This window comes from Oncorhynchus gorbuscha, linkage group LG13 (genome assembly GCF_021184085.1).
Source record: "Oncorhynchus gorbuscha isolate QuinsamMale2020 ecotype Even-year linkage group LG13, OgorEven_v1.0, whole genome shotgun sequence".
NCBI lineage: Eukaryota > Metazoa > Chordata > Actinopteri > Salmoniformes > Salmonidae > Oncorhynchus > Oncorhynchus gorbuscha.
Window position 1 is genome coordinate 92800051 of NC_060185.1, and position 26395 is coordinate 92826445.

The window sequence follows — 26395 nt, forward strand, 5'->3', positions numbered from 1 at the left end:
TACCCATCTAGTCTAGGACTGACTTCTAATAAAACAAATACCCATCTAGTCTAGGACTGACTTCTAATAAAACAAACACCCATCTAGTCTAGGACTGACTTCTAATAAAACAAATACCCATCTAGTCTAGGACTGACTTCTAATAAAACATATACCCATCTAGTCTAGGACTGACTTCTAATAAAACAAATACCCATCTAGTCTAGGACTGACTACTAATAAAACAAATACCCATCTAGTCTAGGACTGACTTCTAATAAAACAAATACCCATCTAGTCTAGGACTGACTTCTAATAAAACATATACCCATCTAGTCTAGGACTGACTTCTAATAAAACAAATACCCATCTAGTCTAGGACTGACTTCTAATAAAACAAATACCCATCTAGTCTAGGACTGACTTCTAATAAAACAAATACCCATCTAGTCTAGGACTGACTTCTAATAAAACAAATACCCATCTAGTCTAGGACTGACTTCTAATAAAACAAATACCCATCTAGTCTAGGACTGACTACTAATAAAACAAATACCCATCTAGTCTAGGACTGACTTCTAATAAAACAAATACCCATCTAGTCTAGGACTGACTTCTAATAAAACAAATACCCATCTAGTCTAGGACTGACTTCTAATAAAACAAATACCCATCTAGTCTAGGACTGACTTCTAATAAACCAAATACCCATCTAGGACTGACTTCTAATAAAACAAATACCCATCTAGTCTAGGACTGACTTCTAATAAAACAAATACCCATCTAGTCTAGGACTGACTTCTAATAAAACATATACCCATCTAGTCTAGGACTGACTTCTAATAAAACAAATACCCATCTAGGACTGACTTCTAATAAAACAAATACCCATCTAGTCTAGGACTGACTACTAATAAAACAAATACCCATCTAGTCTAGGACTGACTTCTAATAAAACAAATACCCATCTAGTCTAGGACTGACTACTAATAAAACAAATACCCATCTAGTCTAGGACTGACTTCTAATAAAACAAATACCCATCTAGTCTAGGACTGACTACTAATAAAACAAATACCCATCTAGTCTAGGACTGACTTCTAATAAAACAAATACCCATCTAGTCTAGGACTGACTTCTTTGAACATGACCTTTTGCTTCACAGTTGAAACACAACTAAATAGTCTCTCTCACAGATTCTTGACTCAGAACGGCAGAAATTCTGGATTTTAGACATTTGTTTAAAATAAACCTGTTTAAAACTGTATTTGACAGTTGCAACATACCAAATAGTGTCGCAGAGTGTCCCTACCATCTTTACTACCAGTACTGCACTAGTTGTTACTTAAAAATGACATCAAACATTTTTATTTTTTTTACCTTTATTTAACCAGGCAAGTCAGTTAAGAACACATTCTTATTGGGTTAACTGCCTGTTCAGGGGCAGAACGACAGATTTGTACCTTGTCAGCTCGGGGATCCGAACTGGCAACCTTTCGATTACTAGTCCAACGCTCTAACCACTAGGCTACCCTGCCGCCCCATGATTTTAGACTATGTTTATTGAAAACTGTTTAAAAAGCCACAGTATCGATCATTTCTGCGTTGTACTAGTTGCATTGTCGAAACTGGCTGAATACATGATTTTAGGCCATGTTCACGTAAATCTGTTTAGAGATATAAGTCACAGTTGAAACACAACTAAATAGGTCCCTTATCATCTCTCTCACTCGTGCCCTACGACAGAAATTCTGGATTTTAGACATTGTTAATGTAAAACTGTTTACAAATATTATTCACAGTTGAAACACAACTAAATTATAACATCTTTATACTACGTAATATATTTAGTACTTTTTAAATATTTTGTACTCCAATAACTTGTCTTTTGTTCTATGTGTTATTTTTTGTATGTATTATCTTTTACTTCGCAGAGAAAATGATGAGTTCACATAATTTAGCCCCTTCATGTCCTGCAGACTCCGGCAGAGAGTAGCTTCCACTTGGTTATCTGTCGCATGCCACTTATTTACCTAGCTAATCCAGTCTTATTTACCTAGTTAATCCAGTTCTATTTACCTAGCTAATCCAGTTTTATTTACCTAGTTAATCCAGTTCTATTTACCTAGCTAATCCAGTTTTATTCACATAGTTAATCCAGTTCTATTTACCTAGCTAATCCAGTTCTATTTACCTAGCTAATCCAGTTCTATTTACCTAGCTAATCCAGTCTTATTTACCTAGCTAATCCAGTCTTATTTACCTAGCTAATCCAGTTCTATTTACCTAGTTAATCCAGTTATATTTACCTAGTTAATCCAGTTTTATTTACCTAGTTAATCCAGTTCTATTTACCTAGTTAATCCAGTTTTATTTACCTAGTTAATCCAGTTCTATTTACCTAGCTAATCCAGTTTTATTTACCTAGTTAATCCAGTTCTATTTACCTAGTTAATCCAGTCTTATTTACCTAGTTAATCCAGTTCTATTTACCTAGTTAATCCAGTCTTATTTACCTAGTTAATCCAGTTCTATTTACCTAGCTAATCCAGTCTTATTTACCTAGTTAATCCAGTTCTATTTACCTAGCTAATCCAGTCTTATTTACCTAGTTAATCCAGTTCTATTTACCTAGCTAATCCAGTTCTATTTACCTAGCTAATCCAGTTCTATTTACCTAGCTAATCCATTCTTATTTACCTAGTTAATCCAGTTCTATTTACCTAGCTAATCCAGTTCTATTTACCTAGCTAATCCAGTCTTATTTACCTAGCTAATCCAGTCTTATTTACCTAGCTAATCCAGTCTTATTTATCTAGCTAATCCAGTCTCTTATCCCCCGTTGTTCTCAGACGTGGTGGTACAGTACAACCTCAGAACAGACACACCCGAGACGATCCCGTGTGAAAGATTCCACTTGAACAGTAGCTAATCAGGCCTAATGAGCTGATTATCCTGGATCAATCAGGAAGTGTGGTCCTAATAAGGCCCTGTCATCGTTAGCCAGCGGAACACTGGAACACCGTATCTGCAGTCTAGGGGTCACATCATGTCACCTCGTTATTAATATATCTCAGTTTGGACTGGAGGGGATAAGAAAAGGACAGCTGAAAGAAAGTAGCTATCTATTTAGCTGAGACGTTTCTGGACGCTAATGTTTTAGACTAGAGTTGAGTTTTTTGGGTTTCTTTTAGTGACTGCCTGGCATGGAGGCATTGGCCGACTAGCATCACAAATGAGCCACAGACAAATGTCTTCCTTTTTAAAACCATGGAATTACAGCAGGTAACCGAATGGAAGACATTTTGTGCATTAACAATTAGATATCTTACAAATCCAATTTGTACCACTGAACAAAAATATAAACGCAACATGTAAAGTCCCATGTTTCATGTTACATATGTAGGGGTACAAACATATAAACGCAACATGTAAATGTTTCATGAGCCGAAATAAAAGATCCCAGAAATGTTCCATACGCACAAATAGTTTATTTCTCTCAAATATGCACAAATTTGTTTACTTCCCTGTTAGTGAGCATTTCTCCTTCACCAAGATAATCCATCCACCTGACAGGTGTGGCATATCAAGAAGCTGATTAAACAGCATGATCATTACACAGGTGCACCTTCTGCAGGGGACAATAAAAGGCCACTCTAAAATGAGCAGTTTTTTTCACAACACAATGTCACAGATGTCTCAAGTTTTGAGGGTACATGCAATTAACATGCTGACTGAAAGAATGTCCACAAGAGTGTTACATTCTCTACCTTAAGCCACCTCCAACATTGTTTTTGAGAATTTGCCATTATGTCCAACTGGACTAAAACCCGCAGACCACGTGTAACCACACCAGCCCAGGATCACCACACCCAGCTTCTTCAGACAGCTGGTAAAACTGAGGAGTATTTCTGTCTGTAATAAAGCCATTTTGTGGGGATAAACTAATTCTGATTGGCTGGGCCTGGCTCCCAAGTGGGTGGGCCTGGCTCCCAAGTGGGTTGCCCTATGTCCTCCCAGGCCCCCCCCCCCAGAGCTGCGCCCCTGGCCAGTCATGTGAAATCCATAGATTAGGGCCTAATGAATTTATTTCAATTGACTGATTTCCTTATATATGAACTGTAACTCAGTAGAATTTTTGAAATTGTTGCACGTTGCATTTATATTTTTGGTTCAGTATATATACGTTACGAATTTGTTCCGTGTAAGTGGAGTGCATCTTCCTGGAGTGCATCTTCCTGGAGTGCATCTTCCTGGAGTGCATCTTCCTGGAGTGCATCTTCCTGGAGTGCATCTTCCTGGAGTGCATCTTCCTGGAGTGCATCTTCCTGGAGTGCATCTTCCTGGAGTGCATCTTCCTGGAGTGCATCTTCCTGGAGTGCATCTTCCTGGAGTGCATCTTCCTGGAGTGCATCTTTAATGCATGGGCTATATGGCTGATGTTATTGTGGTTGGGTATAGGCTACAGACATGTCTCTATGGCTAATTAAATAATGCATTATTATGAATTCTGCAATTGCTATAATTCCATTGATATTCTTTACACAATCCTTAAAGGAGACACACCATTGATATCCTGTATTCTGCAGTTGGGTCAAGTTTTAATCAATTTATTCATGTTTATTCAGTAAGGCCTTTCTTACAGTCTCGAGAGAAGCTTGTGAAATTACATGCAGTTTGCTATTATTTTATTCAATGCTGGTGGATAATATTGGTAGGCTGCAGTTGGGCAAGTGATTTCATTATTTAGTTTACTCCTAAAATCTTTCTCTCTTTCTTTCCGTCTCAAGAGAAGCTTGTCGGGTACATGTGTGTGTGAGTGTGTGTGTGTGTGTGTGTGTGTGTGTGTGTGTGTGTGTGTGTGTGTGTGTGAGTGTGTGTGTGTGTATGTGTGTGTGTGTGTGTGTGTGTGTGTGTGTGTGTGTGTGTGTGTGTGTGTGTGTGTGTGTGTGTGTGTGTGTGTGTGTGTGTGTGTGTGTGTGTGTGTGTCGAGGGAGTGGGCTGCTGCTGGACAGTGAGTCTATACTTCAAGGCAACAGATGAATAGTCTGCCTGTCGCTATTGATCTGCAGTCTGCAGTTACACCATCTGACCAGGAGGGGGAGACCTCAATCTGTCACCTTCACATAGAGGTACGCACACACAAATAAACATCCACACACACTAGCGCTCTCACATGCACGTACGCGCACACACACACACACACACACACACACACACACACACACACACACACACACACACACACACACACACACACACACACACACACACACACACACACACACACACACACACACACACACACACACACACACACACACACACACACACACACACACACACACAGGAAAGGCTGCAGCGTTCATTTGTAGATTTCACCCTCATTGTCTTTCTAACCTGCGACCATCAGTTTTCAACCAGGTCAGGTAGTAGCTGATGGGAACTCTCTAGGTTATCAGTGACAATCATCGATCAATTAAACACCAACAGAGAAACAACACGATTTCCACTGCGGCTGTTGAAGATTGGTCCTGGAGCTGAGTGTGTGTGTGCTATGTATCCCGATGCTCAGCTAGAACCAGAGAGAACCAGAGAGGTTGTTTTATTGTGTCGAGGGTAGAAGTGACAGGTTCCTCACTGCAGCGAGAACAGGGGAGCAGTCCTCTGGGATGAACTGGCTGAATGATAGCCTTTAGAAGGCTGAATGATAGCCTTTAGAAGGCTGAATGATAGCCTTTAGAAGGATGAATGATATCTTTTAGAAGGATGAACTGGCTGAATGATAGCCTTTAGAAGGCTGAATGATAGCCTTTAGAAGGCTGAATGATAGCCTTTAGAAGGCTGAATGATAGCCTTTAGAAGGCTGAATGATAGCCTTTAGAAGGATGAACTGGCTGAATGATAGCCTTTAGAAGGTTGGACTGGCTGAATGATAGCCTTTAGAAGGTTGGACTGGCTGAATGATAGCCTTTAGAAGGCTGAATGATAGCCTTTAGAAGGCTGAATGATAGCCTTTAGAAGGCTGAATGATAGCCTTTAGAAGGCTGAACTGGCTGAACGATAGCCTTTAAAAGGCTGAACGATAGCCTTTAGAAGGCTGAACTGGCTGAATGATAGCCTTTAGAAGGCTGAACTGGCTGAATGATAGCCGTTAGAAGGCTGAACTGGCTGAACGATAGCCTTTAATAGGCTGAACGATAGCCTTTAGAAGGCTGAACTGGCTGAATGATAGCCTTTAGAAGGCTGAACTGGCTGAATGATAGCCTTTAGAAGGCTGAATGATAGCCTTTAGAAGGCTGAATGATAGCCTTTAGAAGGCTGAACTGGCTGAATGATAGCCTTTAGAAGGCTGAACTGGCTGAATGATAGCCGTTAGAAGGCTGAACACACACACACTGAACTGGTAATGGTAAATGGTAGTCATACAACATGTCTTTCTGTAGATCAGGATGGTAAAGTCAATCAACATAATCTAGCTATTTTACATAGCAGCTAGCCTGTCATCTGATACAACTCCAAAAACTATCAGTATCATTCAGAGCTTTAAGTAAATGCAGGATATATCCTTTCATAATGAATAATATAATAACATAATATGATAATATAGTAAACTGCAATACTACACTATATAATAATACTAAATAATAATTTGGCAGGTGCTTATATTTGTCCTATTTTATGATACTATTGTTAACTGCAATAGTATATAGGCCTAACACCACGCAAACAAGAATTTGTCAGCATTTTCTAGAAAACCCAGCAGAAAAATGCTTGACTTGCATTTCACATACTAGACTACATGATGACATCACCCAACCGGAATCTCCGGAATCTCCGGAACTCATACCATGTGAAAGACTGGATGAAGATCTGAGTCATACCGGCCAAACATCGGGACTACCAGCTACCATCTCTTGTAGAGATGTGAGCACTAAACACTGTATGGTACTCAGTGTTTATGTCCCAAATGGCACCCTATTCCCTGTATAGTGCACTACTATTGACCAGAGCCCTATGGCACCCTATTCCCTGTGTATAGTGCACTACTATTGACCAGAGCCCTATGGCACCCTATTCCCTGTATAGTGCACTACTATTGACCAGAGCCCTATGGCACCCTATTCCCCGTATGGTTGCCATTAGGGATGTGGCCAGCTTCTCAATTTACCTGAGAGAGACTAGGGCTCCAGGGAACAGTAGACTAATCTACCCTCACTGAGGACACATCCTCCTTTCAGGGATTATGGATTAGAACAATACTATTGAGGATTTATTTTGAGATTTTTTAACGCTCTTTTGAATGATTGACTGGATCCATATTCCCTTGGAAGTAGTCAGTGGCTGTAGACTCCTGCCTGTCCGCCCGGTCAAGGCGTACGGAATGACAAGGAGTTTATGGAATGTTTATGTCTAACTCTTTGAAGTGTTTCTGTGTTTTCTCTTCCCCCCTCCTCCTTCTCCTCCTCATCCTCTTCCTCCTCCTCCCCTCTCCCCCTCCTCCTCCTTCTCCTCTTCCTCCTCCTCCCCTCTCCACCCCTCCTCCTTCTCCTCCTCCTCCTCTCCTCTCCCTCCTCCTCCTCCCCTCTCCCTCCTCATTCTTCTCCTCCTCCTCTTCCTCCTCCTCCCCTCTCCCCCTCCTCATTCTCTTCCTCCTCTTCCTCCTCCTCCCCTCTCCCCCCCTCCCTCCTCTTCCCCCTCTCCCCCTCTCCCCTCCTCCTCTTCCTCCTCTTCCTCCTCCTCCCCTCTCCCCCCTCCTCCTCCTCCTCTTCCTACCTCCTCCCCTCTCCCCCCTCCTCCTTCTCTTCCTCCTCCTCTTCCTCCCCCCTCCCCTCCTCCTCCTCCTCAGATTTATTCTATTAGCTTCAAGGCTGACAGGTTTACTTCTAAATAAATTACATGGTCTTGGATTTGATCAATTCATCTGGACAGATAAAATTGATTGATTAAACAGTAAAAAAAAATCTAACATCTCAATTCCTCCGCCTAGCTGCACCTCAGAGAAATGAGATGACTGATGCAGAGAAAGAGTCCCCTAGCTGGATCTGAGTTTTAGGATGAGGGAACAACACTCTCTGTGGTAGAAAGAAACTACTAAATGAGTCATACTTTGATAGCTGTATTTGATATTCAGTCTTCAAGACATCAATAACACAAACACTATCAGACAAACAACAGCTACGGAGTTTGTTTGAATCTGACATCTTATTAAAAGCAAAAAAACACAGAGTGTAGCGATGGGGTTTTCAATTTCAATCTACTTGTTTTATTGCCTGATCCCAGATCTGTTTGTGCTGTCTTGCCAACTCCTTTGGTCATTGTGCATGAACAACTAGGTATGCCAATGACCACAGGAGTTGGCTATACAGCAAAACAGATCTGGGACCAGACTACTTGTTTAACTGACTTTAATACAAGGATAACAGGCACCGCCCATTGGGAATGTTGTAATGCAGTAGCCTTTAAGGCCAACAGTTACAACCTGGTGTGCTCTTGGGCCTGTTAAGACGATAGATTATGTCAGACTGTGTTAAGGCATGGGGGAATCATTTCATTGTTCTGAATCTGATACACCCCCTTTGGGATTTTTTCCTATTTTATTGTTTTACAACTTGGAATTAAAATAGATTTTTGGGGGAATTATATTATTTGATTTACACAACATGCATACCAGTTTGAAGATGCAAAATTTTTTTGATTGTGAGACAAACAAGAAATAAGACAAAAAAAAAACGGAAAACTTGAGTGTGCACAACTATTCACCCCCCCCTCCCCAAAAGTCAATACTTTGTAGAGCAACCTTTGCAGCAATTACAGCTGCAAGTCTCTTGGGGTATGTCTCTATAAGCTTGGCAAATCTAGCCACTGGAATTTTTGCCCATTCTTCAAGGCAAAACTGCTCCAACTCCTTCAAGTTGGATGGGTTCCGCTGGTGTACAGTAATCTTTAAGTCATACCACAGATTCTCAATTGGATTGAGGTCTGGGCTTTGACTAGGCCATTCCAAGTCATTTCAATGTGTCCCCTTAAACCACTCGAGTGTTGGTTTAGCAGTATGCTTAGAGTCATTGTCCTGCTGGAAGTTGAACCTCAATCCCAGTCTCAAATCTCTGGAAGACTGAAACAGGTTTCCCACAAGAATTTCCCTGTATTTAGCGCCATCCATCATTCCTTCAATTCTGACCAGTTTCCCAGTACCTGCTGATGAAAAACACCCCAAAGCATGATGCTGCCACCACCATGCTTCACTGTGGGGATGGTATTCTCGGGGTAATGAGGGATGTTGGGTTTGCGCCAGACATAGCGTTTTCTTAATGGCCAAAACCTACATTTTAGTCTCATCTGAATAGAGTACCCTCTTCCATATGTTTGGGGAGTCTCCCACATGCATTTTGGCGAACACCAAATGTGGTTGCTTATTTTTGTCTTTAAACAATGGCTTTTTCTGGCCACACTTCCGTAAAGCCCTGCTCTGTGGAATGTACGGCATAAAGTGGTCCTATGGACAGCTCCTCCAATCTCCGCTGTGGAGCTTTGCAGCTCCTTCAGGGTTATCTTTGGTCTCTTTGTTGCCTCTCTGATTAATGCCCTCCTTGCCTGGTCCATGAGTTTTGGTGGGCGGCCCTCTCTTGGCAGGTTTGTTGTGGTGTCATATTCTTTCTATTTTTAAATAATGGATTTAATGGTGCTCTGCGGGATGTTCAAAGTTTCAGATTTCTTTATAACCCAACCCTGATCTGTACTTCTACACAACTTTGTCCCTGACCTGTTTGGAGAGCTCCTTGGTCTTCATGGTGCTGCTTGCTTGGTGGTGCCCCTTGCTCAGTGGTGTTGCAGACTCTGGGGCCTTTCAGAACAGGTGTGTGTACAGTGTATATTCTGAGATCATGTGACAGATCATGTGACACTTAGATTGCAAACAGGTGGACTTTATTTAACTAATTATGTGACTTCTGAAGGTAATTGGTTGCACCAGATCTTATTTAGGTGCTTCATAGCAAAGGGGGTGAATACATATGCACCCACCATTTTCCGTTTTTAATTTTTTCGAATTTTTTGAAACAAGCTATTTTTTTAAATTTCACTTCACCAATTTGGACTATTTTGTGTTTGTCCATTACATGAAATCCAAATAAAAATCCATTTAAATTACAGGTTGTAATGCAACAAAATAGGAAAAACGCCAAGGGGGGTGAATACTTTTGCAAGGCAATGTAGGCATGTGGGAATAATTATATTGTTGTGAATCTGATACACAGCTCCTTCTTCTGTTTGGTCTGTCTCCATGGATGTGTTGCAAATGGCACGCTATATAGTGCACTACATTTGAGCCTATTCTCTATGGGCTCTGGTCAAAATTAGTGCACTATAAAGGGACTAGGGTGCCATTTTGGGACACATCCCTAATAACTTTAATCATTCTCAATACTCCCTCAGCATTAAATACGAACTGTTGTGTACTTGTAGAGAATATAAGAAAACAAAAAGTGTCATATTTAACTGAGGCAGGCTGGCTCTCTTGCTGGTCTGAGAGGAGGGGGTTGAGGTGATGGTAAGGGTTGCTGTGAAAAGTGTTAGTCTAATCTATGAATGGATAATAAACACTTGATCACAATATTTTTTAAAAAAGCAGTTAATTGACCTTCATGTGTCTCCTTCTCCTCCTGAAGCGCAGCAGTTCCTTGTGTTGCCGAGCGATGAAGTTCACAGCGGCGTACTCAAGCAGGGCCGAGAAGACAAACAGGAGGCACACAGCCATCCAGATGTCAATGGCTTTCACATACGACACCTGTAATTGGGCAGAAGGACACGGTGGTAAGCAGGAGGAGGACAACAACAACTACAACCCCAACTGACCTTGGAGTCGAAGATAATGTACAGTACCATGTCTATTCGGGAAAGTATTCAGACCCCTTGACTTTTTCCACATTTTGTTACATTAAAGTACAACCTTATTCTAAAATGGATTAAATTGTTTTCTCCCTCATCAATCTACACACAATACTCCATGAATCTACACACAATACTCCATCAATCTACACAATACTCCATCAATCTACACACAATACTCCATCAATCTACACACAATACTCCATCAATCTACACACAATACTCCATCAATCTACACACAATATTCCATCAATCTACACACAATACTCCATCAATCTACACACAATACTCCATCAATCTACACACAATACTCCATCAATCTACACACAATACTCCATCAATCTACACACAATACTCCATCAATCTTCACACAATACTCCATCAATCTACACACAATACTCCATCAATCTACACACAATACTCCATCAGTCTACACACAATACTCCATAATGACAAAGCAAAACAGGTTTGTAGAAATTTTTGCAAAACTGAAATATCACATTTACATAAATATTCAGGCCCTTTACTTAATACTTTGTTGAAGCACCATTGGCAGCAATTACAGCCTCGAGTCTTCTTGGGTACTGTATGACGCTACAAGCTTGGCACACCTAATTTGGGGAGTTTCTCCCATTCTTCTCTGCAGATTTTCTCAAGCTCTTTCAAGTTGGATGGGGAGTGTCGCTGCACAGCTATTTTCAGGTCTCTCCAGAAATGTTCAATCGGGTTCAAGTCTGGGCTCTGACTGGACCCCTCAGGGACATTCAGATACTTGTCCCGAAGCCACTCCTGCGTTGTCTTGGCTGTGTACTTAGGGTCATTGTCCTGTTGGAAGGTGAACCTTCTCCCCATTCTGAGGTACTGAGTGCTCTAGAGCAGGTTTTCATCAAGAATCTCTCTGTACTTTTCTCCGTTCATCTTTCCCTCGATCCTGACTAGTCACCCAGTCCCTGATGCTGAAAAACATCCCCACAGCATGATGCTGCCACCACTGTGCTTCACCGTAGGGATGGTGCCAGGTTTCCTCTAGAAGTGAAACTTGGCATTCAGGCCAAACAGTTCAATCTTAGTTTCGTCAGACCAGAGAATCTTGTTTCTCATTGTTTGAAAGTCCTTTAGGTGCCCTTTGGCAAACTGCCATGTGCATTTTACTGAGGAGTGGCTTCTACCATAAAGACCTGATTGGTGGAGTGCTGCAGAGATGGTTGTCCTTCTGGAAGGTTCTCTCATTTCCACAGAGGAACTCTGGAGCTCTGTCAGAGTGACCATAGGGTTCTTGGTCACCTCCCTGATCAAGGCCCTTCTCCCCCGAATGCTTCGACCTCATGGCTTGTTTTGTTTTTTCCGACATGCACTGTCAACTGTGAGACCTTATATAGACAGGTATGTGGCTTTCCAAATCAATTGAATTTACCACAGGTGGACTCCAATCAAGTTGTAGAAACATCTCAAGGATGATCCATGGAAACAGGATGCACCTGAGCTCAATGTTAAGTGTCATGGCAAAGGGTCTGAATTCTTACGGAAAATAAGGAATTTATGTTTTTCATTTTTAATACATTAGCAAAAATGTCTAAAAACCTGTTTTAGTTTGGTCATTATTGCCACGTACTGACAGTAGTTCCTTTTTTATGTCTCTGTTTTAGTTTTGTCATTATTGCCACGTACTGACCGTAGTTCCTTTTTTATGTCTCTGTTTTAGTTTGGTCATTATTGCCACGTACTGACAGTAGTTCCTTTTTTATGTCTCTGTTTTAGTTTGGTCATTATTGCCACGTACTGACCGTAGTTCCTTTTTTATGTCTCTGTTTTAGTTTGGTCATTATTGCCACGTACTGACCGTAGTTCCTTTTTTATGTCTCTGTTTTAGTTTGGTCATTATTGCCACGTACTGACCGTAGTTCCTTTTTTATGTCTCTGTTTTAGTTTGGTCATTATTGCCACGTACTTTTTGACCGTTTTAGTTCATTATTGCCACGTACTGACCGTAGTTCTCTTTTATGTCTCTGTTTTAGTTTGGTCATTATTGCCACGTACTGACCGTAGTTCCTTTTTATGTCTCTGTTTCTGTTTTATGTCTCTGTTTTAGTTTGGTCATTATTGCCACGTACTGACCGTAGTTCCTTTTTTATGTCTCTGTTTTAGTTTGGTCATTATTGCCACGTACTGACCGTAGTTCCTTTTTTATGTCTCTGTTTTAGTTTGGTCATTATTGCCACGTACTGACAGTAGTTCCTTTTTTAGTTCTGTTTTAGTTTTTTATGTCTCTGTTTTAGTTTGGTCATTATTGCCACGTACTGACCGTAGTTCCTTTTTATGTCTCTGTTTTAGTTTGGTCATTATTGCCACGTACTGACAGTAGTTCCTTTTTTATGTCTCTGTTTTAGTTTGTCATTATTGCCACGTACTGACCGTAGTTCCTGTTTTAGTTTTTTATGTCTCTGTTTTAGTTTTGTTTTGTCATTATTGCCACGTACGTGATGTCTCTGTTTTAGTTTAGTGGTCCGTAGTTCTTTTATGTCTCATTATTGCCACGTTTTTTATGTCTTGTTTTAGTTTGGTCATTATTGCCACGTACTGACAGTAGTTCCTTTTTTATGTCTCTGTTTTAGTTTGGTCATTATTGCCACGTACTGACCGTAGTTCCTTTTTTATGTCTCTGTTTTAGTTTTGTCATTATTGCCACGTACTGACCGTAGTTCCTTTTTTATGTCTGTTTTTGTTTTGTCATTATTGCCACGTACTGACCGTAGTTCCTTTTTTATGTCTCTGTTTTAGTTTTGTCATTATTGCCACGTACTGACCGTAGTTCCTTTTTTATGTCTCTGTTTTAGTTTGGTCATTATTGCCACGTACTGACCGTAGTTCCTTTTTTATGTCTCTGTTTTAGTTTTGTCATTATTGCCACGTACTGACCGTAGTTCCTTTTTTATGTCTCTTTTTTAGTTTTGTCATTATTGCCACGTACTGACCGTAGTTCCTTTTTTATGTCTCTGTTTTTGTTGTGTCATTATTGCCACGTACTGACCGTAGTTCCTTTTTTATGTCTCTGTTTTAGTTTTGTCATTATTGCCACGTACTGACCGTAGTTCCTTTTTTATGTCTCTGTTTTAGTTTGGTCATTATTGCCACGTACTGACCGTAGTTCCTTTTTTATGTCTCTGTTTTAGTTTGGTCATTATTGCCACGTACTGACCGTAGTTCCTTTTTTATGTCTCTGTTTTAGTTTGGTCAGGGCGTGAGTTGGGGTGGGTATTCTATGTTTGTGTATTCTTGGTTTTGTATTTCTGTGTTTGGCCTGGTATGGTTCCCAATCAGAGGCAGCTGTCGATCGTTGTCTCTGATTGAGAACCATACTTAGGCAGCCTGTTTTCCCACTATGGGTTGTGGGTAGTTGTTTTCTGCATCTGTGTTTTGCCATACAGAACTGTTTCGGTTTTCATTTTATTTCTATTGTTCTTTTGTATTCTGTGTTCAGTTTAATACATTTATTATGGACACTTACTACGCTGCGCATTGGTCCGATATTTCATACTCCTCGTCAGAGGAAGAAGAAAATCGGTACAATTATGGGGTGTTGTGTGTTGACTGATGAGGACTAGAATAAGGTTGTAATGTAACAAAATGTGGAAAAAGTCAAGGGGTCTGAATACTTTCTGAAGACACTGTATCTGTCTCTAATAATCCTATGATCCTTGATTCATTCATTTGATGTCTGCTACAGAGACAACATTTAACTTCAAACTCTAAGAACTGTCCAGTACACAGTAGTCTGTCTGTACGGTCAATTGGATTGGCAGGACCCTGCTCTGCCTGGGCAGTGAGATAGAGAGATGTATGGAAACCACATCTTTGACCTGCAAATGGGGCTAAAGCTAGACTGGGTTGGCTTGTCAGTTCAGCTGAAGCTCACTGTATTTGACAAGTAAATGACCAAGTTGCCCTGGAATGCAGTTTAGGTGGCATTACAGAATGCATGGTTCACAAGACATTGTTGAAATGATGAAAGTCAGCTGCCCGAGACAGACAGAGGTAGAGTCAGCTGCCCGAGACAGACAGAGGCAGAGTCAGCTGCCCGAGACAGACAGAGGCAGAGTCAGCTGCCCGAGACAGACAGAGGCAGAGTCAGCTGCCCGAGACAGACAGAGGCAGAGTCAGCTGCCCGAGACAGACAGAGGCAGAGTCAGCTGCCCGAGACAGACAGAGGCAGACTGTTTTACTCTTTCCTGGTGTCGTTGGATTGTGGGATTTCTAGTCTTCCACACTAGATCAGATATTTTGATGTGTTTTTTTGTTTTACAGTACTTGATCAATTAAAATGTTTCATTCTTCATCTCTAATATAAACTTTTCCGTGGTGGCTCGATTTGTTGAGTAAAGACAGAGTAAAGGGTGACTGAATGTTGTTGTCATTCAAAATGGCCCTCTCTCCTCTCCTTCCCTCCCTGTCACCAATGCACCGAGTCAGTGAGGCGTGGAAGAGGGCGAGCAGTCTGTGCTGCGTGCACCTACGCTCAGCCGTGTTGTGTGATCATTATTGCGACAGCTGAACTGCATACAAATCACGGTTCACTTGTTCAATTTTCCAGAGAACATGAATCACCTAATGTCAACAAACAAAATGGGAGGATACTTTTCCAGGACATAATTATAAAATCATAGTCCATCATGCAAAGTCCCTCTTCCTTTTTAATCTGAAAATCCTTTTTTTCTCATGTTGACTTAGTTTGACCATCTAGGACAATAGACAGAGTGTGGTTTGTAGTTAATCTAGGACAATAGACAGTGTGTGGTTTGTAGTTAATCTAGGACAATAGACAGTGTGTGGTTTGTAGTTAATCTAGGACAATAGACAGTGTGTGGTTTGTAGTTCATCTAGGACAATAGACAGTGTGTGGTTTGTAGTTCATCTAGGACAATAGACAGAGTGTGGTTTGTAGTTAATCTAGGACAATAGACAGTGTGTGGTTTGTAGTTAATCTAGGACAATAGACAGTGTGTGGTTTGTAGTTCATCTAGGACAATAGACAGAGTGTGGTTTGTAGTTAATCTAGGACAATAGACAGAGTGTGGTTTGTAGTTCATCTAGGACAATAGACAGAGTGTGGTTTGTAGGACAATAGACAGTGTGTGGTTTGTAGTTAATCTAGGACAATAGACAGTGTGTGGTTTGTAGTTCATCTAGGACAATAGACAGAGTGTGGTTTGTAGTTCATCTAGGACAATAGACAGTGTGTGGTTTGTAGTTCATCTAGGACAATAGACAGTGTGTGGTTTGTAGTTCATCTAGGACAATAGACAGTGTGTGGTTTGTAGTTAATCTAGGACAATAGACAGAGTGTGGTTTGTAGTTCATCTAGGACAATAGACAGTGTGTGGTTTGTAGTTCATCTAGGACAATAGACAGAGTGTGGTTTGTAGTTAATCTAGGACAATAGACAGTGTGTGGTTTGTAGTTAATCTAGGACAATAGACAGTGTGTGGTTTGTAGTTCATCTAGGACAATAGACAGTGTGTGGTTTGTAGTTAATCTAGGACAATAGACAGAGTGTGGTTTGTAGTTAATCTAGGACAATAGACAGTGTGTGGTTTGTAGTTAATCTAGGACAATAGACAGTGTGTGGTTTGTAGTTCATCTAGGACAATAGACAGAGTGTGGTTTGTAGTTCATCTAGGACAATAGACAGTGTGTGGTTTGTAGTTCATCTAGGACAATAGACAGTGTGTGGTTTGTAGTTCATCTAGGACAATAGACAGTGTGTGGTTTGTAGTTCATCTAGGACAATAGACAGAGTGTGGTTTGTAGTTCATCTAGGACAATAGACAGTGTGTGGTTTGTAGTTAATCTAGGACAATAGACAGTGTGTGGTTTGTAGTTCATCTAGGACAATAGACAGTGTGTGGTTTGTAGTTCATCTAGGACAATAGACAGAGTGTGGTTTGTAGTTCATCTAGGACAATAGACAGTGTGTGGTTTGTAGTTCATCTAGGACAATAGACAGTGTGTGGTTTGTAGTTCATCTAGGACAATAGACAGTGTGTGGTTTGTAGTTCATCTAGGACAATAGACAGAGTGTGGTTTGTAGTTCATCTAGGACAATAGACAGTGTGTGGTTTGTAGTTCATCTAGGACAATAGACAGAGTGTGGTTTGTAGTTCATCTAGGACAATAGACAGTGTGTGGTTTGTAGTTCATCTAGGACAATAGACAGTGTGTGGTTTGTAGTTCATCTAGGACAATAGACAGTGTGTGGTTTGTAGTTCATCTAGGACAATAGACAGTGTGTGGTTTGTAGTTCATCTAGGACAATAGACAGAGTGTGGTTTGTAGTTCATCTAGGACAATAGACAGTGTGTGGTTTGTAGTTCATCTAGGACAATAGACAGTGTGTGGTTTGTAGTTCATCTAGGACAATAGACAGAGTGTGGTTTGTAGTTCATCTAGGACAATAGACAGTGTGTGGTTTGTAGTTCATCTAGGACAATAGACAGTGTGTGGTTTGTAGTTCATCTAGGACAATAGACAGTGTGTGGTTTGTAGTTCATCTAGGACAATAGACAGAGTGTGGTTTGTAGTTAATCTAGGACAATAGACAGTGTGTGGTTTGTAGTTCATCTAGGACAATAGACAGTGTGTGGTTTGTAGTTCATCTAGGACAATAGACAGAGTGTGGTTTGTAGTTAATCTAGGACAATAGACAGTGTGTGGTTTGTAGTTCATCTAGGACAATAGACAGTGTGTGGTTTGTAGTTCATCTAGGACAATAGACAGTGTGTGGTTTGTAGTTCATCTAGGACAATAGACAGTGTGTGGTTTGTAGTTCATCTAGGACAATAGACAGTGTGTGGTTTGTAGTTCATCTAGGACAATAGACAGTGTGTGGTTTGTAGTTCATCTAGGACAATAGACAGTGTGTGGTTTGTAGTTCATCTAGGACAATAGACAGAGTGTGGTTTGTAGTTAATCTAGGACAATAGACAGTGTGTGGTTTGTAGTTCATCTAGGACAATAGACAGTGTGTGGTTTGTAGTTCATCTAGGACAATAGACAGAGTGTGGTTTGTAGTTAATCTAGGACAATAGACAGTGTGTGGTTTGTAGTTCATCTAGGACAATAGACAGTGTGTGGTTTGTAGTTCATCTAGGACAATAGACAGTGTGTGGTTTGTAGTTAATCTAGGACAATAGACAGTGTGTGGTTTGTAGTTAATCTAGGACAATAGACAGTGTGTGGTTTGTAGTTCATCTAGGACAATAGACAGTGTGTGGTTTGTAGTTAATCTAGGACAATAGACAGTGTGTGGTTTGTAGTTAATCTAGGACAATAGACAGTGTGTGGTTTGTAGTTAATCTAGGACAATAGACAGTGTGTGGTTTGTAGTTAATCTAGGACAATAGACAGAGTGTGGTTTGTAGTTAATCTAGGACAATAGACAGAGTGTGGTTTGTAGTTCATCTAGGACAATAGACAGTGTGTGGTTTGTAGTTCATCTAGGACAATAGACAGTGTGTGGTTTGTAGTTAATCTAGGACAATAGACAGAGTGTGGTTTGTAGTTAATCTAGGACAATAGACAGAGTGTGGTTTGTAGTTCATCTAGGACAATAGACAGTGTGTGGTTTGTAGTTCATCTAGGACAATAGACAGAGTGTGGTTTGTAGTTCATCTAGGACAATAGACAGTGTGTGGTTTGTAGTTCATCTAGGACAATAGACAGAGTGTGGTTTGTAGTTCATCTAGGACAATAGACAGTGTGTGGTTTGTAGTTCATCTAGGACAATAGACAGTGTGTGGTTTGTAGTTCATCTAGGACAATAGACAGTGTGTGGTTTGTAGTTCATCTAGGACAATAGACAGTGTGTGGTTTGTAGTTCATCTAGGACAATAGACAGAGTGTGGTTTGTAGTTAATCTAGGACAATAGACAGTGTGTGGTTTGTAGTTCATCTAGGACAATAGACAGTGTGTGGTTTGTAGTTCATCTAGGACAATAGACAGAGTGTGGTTTGTAGTTAATCTAGGACAATAGACAGTGTGTGGTTTGTAGTTCATCTAGGACAATAGACAGTGTGTGGTTTGTAGTTCATCTAGGACAATAGACAGTGTGTGGTTTGTAGTTCATCTAGGACAATAGACAGTGTGTGGTTTGTAGTTCATCTAGGACAATAGACAGAGTGTGGTTTGTAGTTAATCTAGGACAATAGACAGTGTGTGGTTTGTAGTTCATCTAGGACAATAGACAGTGTGTGGTTTGTAGTTCATCTAGGACAATAGACAGAGTGTGGTTTGTAGTTAATCTAGGACAATAGACAGTGTGTGGTTTGTAGTTCATCTAGGACAATAGACAGTGTGTGGTTTGTAGTTAATCTAGGACAATAGACAGTGTGTGGTTTGTAGTTAATCTAGGACAATAGACAGTGTGTGGTTTGTAGTTCATCTAGGACAATAGACAGAGTGTGGTTTGTAGTTAATCTAGGACAATAGACAGAGTGTGGTTTGTAGTTAATCTAGGACAATAGACAGTGTGTGGTTTGTAGTTCATCTAGGACAATAGACAGTGTGTGGTTTGTAGTTAATCTAGGACAATAGACAGTGTGTGGTTTGTAGTTAATCTAGGACAATAGACAGTGTGTGGTTTGTAGTTAATCTAGGACAATAGACAGAGTGTGGTTTGTAGTTAATCTAGGACAATAGACAGAGTGTGGTTTGTAGTTCATCTAGGACAATAGACAGTGTGTGGTTTGTAGTTCATCTAGGACAATAGACAGTGTGTGGTTTGTAGTTCATCTAGGACAATAGACAGAGTGTGGTTTGTAGTTCATCTAGGACAATAGACAGTGTGTGGTTTGTAGTTCATCTAGGACAATAGACAGTGTGTGGTTTGTAGTTCATCTAGGACAATAGACAGAGTGTGGTTTGTAGTTAATCTAGGACAATAGACAGTGTGTGGTTTGTAGTTCATCTAGGACAATAGACAGTGTGTGGTTTGTAGTTCATCTAGGACAATAGACAGTGTGTGGTTTGTAGTTCATCTAGGACAATAGACAGTGTGTGGTTTGTAGTTCATCTAGGACAATAGACAGTGTGTGGTTTGTAGTTCATCTAGGACAATAGACAGAGTGTGGTTTGTAGTTAATCTAGGACAATAGACAGTGTGTGGTTTGTAGTTCATCTAGGACAATAGACAGTGTGTGGTTTGTAGTTAATCTAGGACAATAGACAGTGTGTGGTTTGTAGTTAATCTAGGACAATAGACAGTGTGTGGTTTGTAGTTCATCTAGGACAATAGACAGAGTGTGGTTTGTAGTTAATTAGGACAATCTAGTTAATCTAGGACAATAGACAGTGTGTGGTTTGTAGTTCATCTAGGACAATAGACAGTGTGTGGTTTGTAGTTCATCTAGGACAATAGACAGAGTGTGGTTTGTAGTTAATCTAGGACAATAGACAGTGTGTGGTTTGTAGTTCATCTAGGACAATAGACAGTGTGTGGTTTGTAGTTAATCTAGGACAATAGACAGTGTGTGGTTTGTAGTTAATCTAGGACAATAGACAGTGTGTGGTTTGTAGTTCATCTAGGACAATAGACAGAGTGTGGTTTGTAGTTAATCTAGGACAATAGACAGAGTGTGGTTTGTAGTTAATCTAGGACAATAGACAGTGTGTGGTTTGTAGTTCATCTAGGACAATAGACAGTGTGTGGTTTGTAGTTAATCTAGGACAATAGACAGTGTGTGGTTTGTAGTTAATCTAGGACAATAGACAGTGTGTGGTTTGTAGTTAATCTAGGACAATAGACAGAGTGTGGTTTGTAGTTAATCTAGGACAATAGACAGAGTGTGGTTTGTAGTTCATCTAGGACAATAGACAGTGTGTGGTTTGTAGTTCATCTAGGACAATAGACAGTGTGTGGTTTGTAGTTAATCTAGGACAATAGACAGAGTGTGGTTTGTAGTTCATCTAGGACAATAGACAGTGTGTGGTTTGTAGTTCATCTAGGACAATAGACAGTGTGTGGTTTGTAGTTCATCTAGGACAATAGACAGAGTGTGGTTTGTAGTTAATCTAGGACAATAGACAGTGTGTGGTTTGTAGTTCATCTAGGACAATAGACAGTGTGTGGTTTGTAGTTCATCTAGGACAATAGACAGTGTGTGGTTTGTAGTTCATCTAGGACAATAGACAGTGTGTGGTTTGTAGTTCATCTAGGACAATAGACAGTGTGTGGTTTGTAGTTCATCTAGGACAATAGACAGTGTGTGGTTTGTAGTTCATCTAGGACAATAGACAGTGTGTGGTTTGTAGTTCATCTAGGACAATAGACAGTGTGTGGTTTGTAGTTCATCTAGGACAATAGACAGTGTGTGGTTTGTAGTTCATCTAGGACAATAGACAGTGTGTGGTTTGTAGTTCATCTAGGACAATAGACAGTGTGTGGTTTGTAGTTCATCTAGGACAATAGACAGTGTGTGGTTTGTAGTTCATCTAGGACAATAGACAGTGTGTGGTTTGTAGTTCATCTAGGACAATAGACAGTGTGTGGTTTGTAGTTCATCTAGGACAATAGACAGTGTGTGGTTTGTAGTTCATCTAGGACAATAGACAGTGTGTGGTTTGTAGTTCATCTAGGACAATAGACAGAGTGTGGTTTGTAGTTCATCTAGGACAATAGACAGTGTGTGGTTTGTAGTTCATCTAGGACAATAGACAGTGTGTGGTTTGTAGTTAATCTAGGACAATAGACAGAGTGTGGTTTGTAGTTCATCTAGGACAATAGACAGTGTGTGGTTTGTAGTTCATCTAGGACAATAGACAGTGTGTGGTTTGTAGTTCATCTAGGACAATAGACAGTGTGTGGTTTGTAGTTAATCTAGGACAATAGACAGTGTGTGGTTTGTAGTTAATCTAGGACAATAGACAGTGTGTGGTTTGTAGTTCATCTAGGACAATAGACAGTGTGTGGTTTGTAGTTAATCTAGGACAATAGACAGTGTGTGGTTTGTAGTTAATCTAGGACAATAGACAGTGTGTGGTTTGTAGTTCATCTAGGACAATAGACAGTGTGTGGTTTGTAGTTAATCTAGGACAATAGACAGTGTGTGGTTTGTAGTTAATCTAGGACAATAGACAGTGTGTGGTTTGTAGTTAATCTAGGACAATAGACAGTGTGTGGCTTGTAGTTCATCTAGGACAATAGACAGAGTGTGGCTTGTAGTTAATCTAGGACAATAGACAGAGTGTGGCTTGTAGTTCATCTGGGACAATCCTAACCTTGGGGAGGGAGACTCGGGAGCCGGAGCTCTGGGTTAGGGAGTTTGTCTCACCTTGGGGAGGGAGGCTCGGGAGCCGGAGCTCTGGGTTAGGGAGTTTGTCTCACCTTGGGGAGGGAGGCTCGGGAGCCGGAGCTCTGGGTTAGAGAGTTTGTCTCACCTTGGGGAGGGAGGCTCGGGAGCCCGAGCTCTGGGTTAGGGAGTTTGTCTCACCTTGGGGAGGGAGGCTCGAGAGCCGGAGCTCTGGGTGGTCATAGTGAGCACGGTGGTAATGCCCAATCCCACTCTGGCAGGTGCAGCGTCCATGTTGATCCAGAAGGACACCCAGGACAAAATGACAATCAGAAGGCTGGGGATGTACATCTGAATCAGGTAATAGCCCATCTGCCTCTCCAGATGGAAACGAGCCTCGATACAAGTGAACTTTCCTGCACAGACAGAGGAGAAAGCAGGGGTTCAGTATTATAGAGGACACAGACAGAGGAAAAAACAGGGGTTCAGTATTATAGAGGACAGAGACAGAGGAGAAATCAGGGGTTCAGTATTATAGAGGACAGAAACAGAGGAGAAGGCAGGGGTTCAGTATTATAGAGGACAGAGACAGAGGAGAAGGCAGTGATTCAGTATTATAGAGGACACAGACAGAAGAGAAGGCAGGGGTTCAGTATTATAGAGGACACAGACAGAGGAGAAATCAGGGGTTCAGTATTAAGGTGTGACACAAGATTAAAGATAGTTAAATAGGCAATACAGTCTATATACTATGATATATTACAATATTATTACTACAATACAGTCTATATACTATGATATACTATGATATACTATGATATATTATATTATTACTACAATACAGTCTATATACTATGCTATGATATACTATGATATATTACAATATTATTACTACAATACAGTCTATATACTATGATATGATATGTTATAATATTATTACTACAATACAGTCTATATACTATGATATACTATGATATATTATATTATTACTACAATACAGTCTATATACTATGATATATTATATTATTACTACAATACAGTCTATATATTATGATATGATATATTATATTATTACTACAATACAGTCTATATATTATGATATGATATGTTATAATATTATTACTACAATACCGTCTATATATTATGATATGATATGTTATAATATTATTACTACAATACAGTCTATATACTATGATATGATATATTATATTATTACTACAATACAGTCTATATACTATGATATAATATGATATATTATATTATTACTACAATACAGTCTATATACAGTCGTGGCCGAAAGTTTTGAGAATGACACAAATATTAATTGCTGCCTCAGTTTGTATGATGGCAATTTGCATATACTCCAGAATGTTATGAAGAGTGATCAGATACATTGAAATTATAATTGCAAAGTCCCTCTTTGCCATGCAAATGAACTGAATCTCCAAAAATAATTTCCACTGCATTTCAGCCCTGCCACAGAAGGACCAGCTGACATCATGTCAGTGATTCTCTCGTTAACACAGGTGTGAGTGTTGACGAGGACAAGGCTGGAGATCACTCTGTCATGCTGATTGAGTTTGAATAACAGACTGGAAGGAGGGTGGTGCTTGGAATCATTGTTCTTCCTCTGTCAACCATGGTTACCTGCAAGGAAACACGTGCCGTCATCATTGCTTTTCACTTGAAGGGCTTCACAGGCAAGGATATTGTTGCCAGTAAGACCTAAATCAACCATTTATCGGATCATCAAGAACTTCAAGGAGAGCGGTTCAATTGTTGTGAAGAAGGCTTCAGGGCGCCCAAGAAAGTCCAGCAAGTGCCAGGACTGTCTCCTAAAGTTGATTCAGCTGCAGGATTGGGGCACCACCAGTACAGAGCTTGTTCAGGAATGGCAGCAGGCAGGTGTGAGTCCATCTGCACGCACAGTGAGGCGAACACTTTTGGAGGATGGCCTGGTGTCAAGAAGGGCAGCAAAGAAGTCACTTCTCTCCAGGAAAAACATCAGGGACAGACTGATATTCTGCAAAAGGTACAGGGATTGGACTGCTGAGGACTGGGGTAAAGTCATTTTCTCTGATGAATTCCCTTTCCGATTGTTTGGGGCATCTGGAAAAAGACAAGGTGAGCGCTACCATCAGTCCTGTGTCATGCCAACAGTAAAGCATCCTGAGACCATTCATGTGTGGGGTTGCTTCTCAGCCAATGGAGTGGGCTCACTCACAATTTTGCCTAAGAACACAGCCATGAATAAAAACACATCCTCCGAGAGCAACTTCTCCCAACCATCCAGGAACAGTTTGGTGACGAACAATGCCTTTTCCAGCATGATGGAGCACTTGATAACTAAGTGGCTCGGGGAACAAAACATCAATATTTTGGGTCCATGGCCAGGAAACCCAGACCTTCATCCCATTGAGAAGTTGTGGTCAATCCTCAAGAGGTAGGTGGACAAACAAAAACCCACAAATTCTGACAAACTCCAAGCATTGATTATGCAAGAATGGGCTGCCATCAGTCAGGATGTGGCCCAGAAGTTAATTGACATCATGCCAGAGCGGATTGCAGAGGTCTTGAAAAGAAGGGTCAACACTGCAAATATTGACTATTTGCATCAACTTCATGTAATTGTCAATAAAAGCCTTTGACACTTATGAAATAGATATAATTATACTTACTCTAAAGACACTGAAGCAGAAAACTTTGTGGAAATTAATATTTGTGTCATTCTCAAAACTTTTGGCCACGACTGTACTATGATATGATATATTATAATATTACTACAATACAGTCTATATACTATGATATAATATATTATAGTATTATTATTACAATACAGTATATATACTATGATATATTATAATATTATTACTAGAAACAGTCTATATACTATGATATAATATATTATAATATTATTACTACAATACAGTATATATACTATGATATATTATAATATTACTACAGTACAGTCTATATACTATGATATACTATAATATATTATAATATTACTACAATACAGTCTATATACTATGATATACTATAATATATTATAATATTACTACAATACAGTCTATATACTATGATATAATATGATATATTATGATATATTATATTATTACTACAATACAGTCTATATACTATGATATACTATGATATATTATAATATTACTACAATACTGTATATATACTATGATATACTATATTATTACTACAATACAGTATACATACTATGATATACTATGATATATTATATTATTACTACAATACAGTATATATACTATGATATACTATGATATATTATAATATTATTATCTAATATTTTACTGTTGTTGCTGCTGTGTTACGATCTACTGTAATCATTACTGATATACTGTGACACATCATCTAATCTTTCTGTTCTGCATATCTCAAGAACACAAAGAAGAAAAGATAACTGCAGGCAAGGCAATGGCTATTCAAGCTCCCTTTCCACATGGCTGTGGGATAGCCTCAGTGCTGAATTGCCTGCTAACTGAATTATCTTCCTATTTCCCTGCAGTGCTGGAAGAGACAGAGGCAGAGGTCTGGAGAGAACATCAGTTTGACAGAGTGGCTGTAGGTAATGTACCCCCTACATTCAAATGTAACACACCACTGCAGCTGACAGGTGTTATGTTGGTTTAATTCCAAACAGCACCCTATTCCCTATATAGTACACTACTTTTGACCGGGGCTCATAGGCAGTAGGGTGACTAAGGGTGCCATTTTGGACATAACCCAGAACAGAAGCTAAACTCATGATAGGTATCCTCTTTCTGTTTCATGCTGACTGTGTGATGTAAGCACTAGGGGTGTCTTGTCTGTCAGAGTGGCTTTGATGCTCCAGATCGCTGACCAGCCATTTAATCAGCTTAGATCCATGGAAGACAGCTGTCTTTGTGTTGAAGACTTTCAATTCAATGTATTGTTTTGGATGTGGAGAGAGATAGACATGGAGGGAGGCTACAGCGTCATTGAAATTGATTTACAGCAGTGATACACTTCAGGGCTTTTAAGTACGCTCCATATTTTAAATCGATGGTCTCTCTATGATAGGGGAGAGTAGGAGAGAGAGAGAGAGAGAGAGAGAGAGAGAGAGAGAGAGAGAGAGAGAGAGAGAGAGAGAGAGAGAGAGAGAGAGAGAGAGAGAGAGAGAGAGAGAGAGAATCATATCAATCAAATCATATCATTCAAATCATATTAAATTAAATTATATCAAATCATATCA

At 40.0% G+C, this 26395-nt stretch overlaps 1 protein-coding gene across 5 annotated transcripts in view; it reads right to left on the minus strand.

Annotated features, from left to right (window-relative positions):
* Nucleotides 1-26395, minus strand: part of LOC123993723 (glycine receptor subunit alphaZ1-like) — a 124660-nt gene that overhangs the window by 23038 nt on the left and 75227 nt on the right. For all 5 annotated transcript variants that reach the window (XM_046296149.1, XM_046296148.1, XM_046296147.1 and 2 more), the window contains 2 exons: nucleotides 22351-22565; nucleotides 10622-10768 (listed from right to left, as the gene is read on the minus strand). In XM_046296149.1, coding sequence (XP_046152105.1) covers nucleotides 10622-10768; nucleotides 22351-22565 — 362 coding nt within the window. The remainder of the gene's footprint in view (nucleotides 1-10621; nucleotides 10769-22350; nucleotides 22566-26395) is intronic.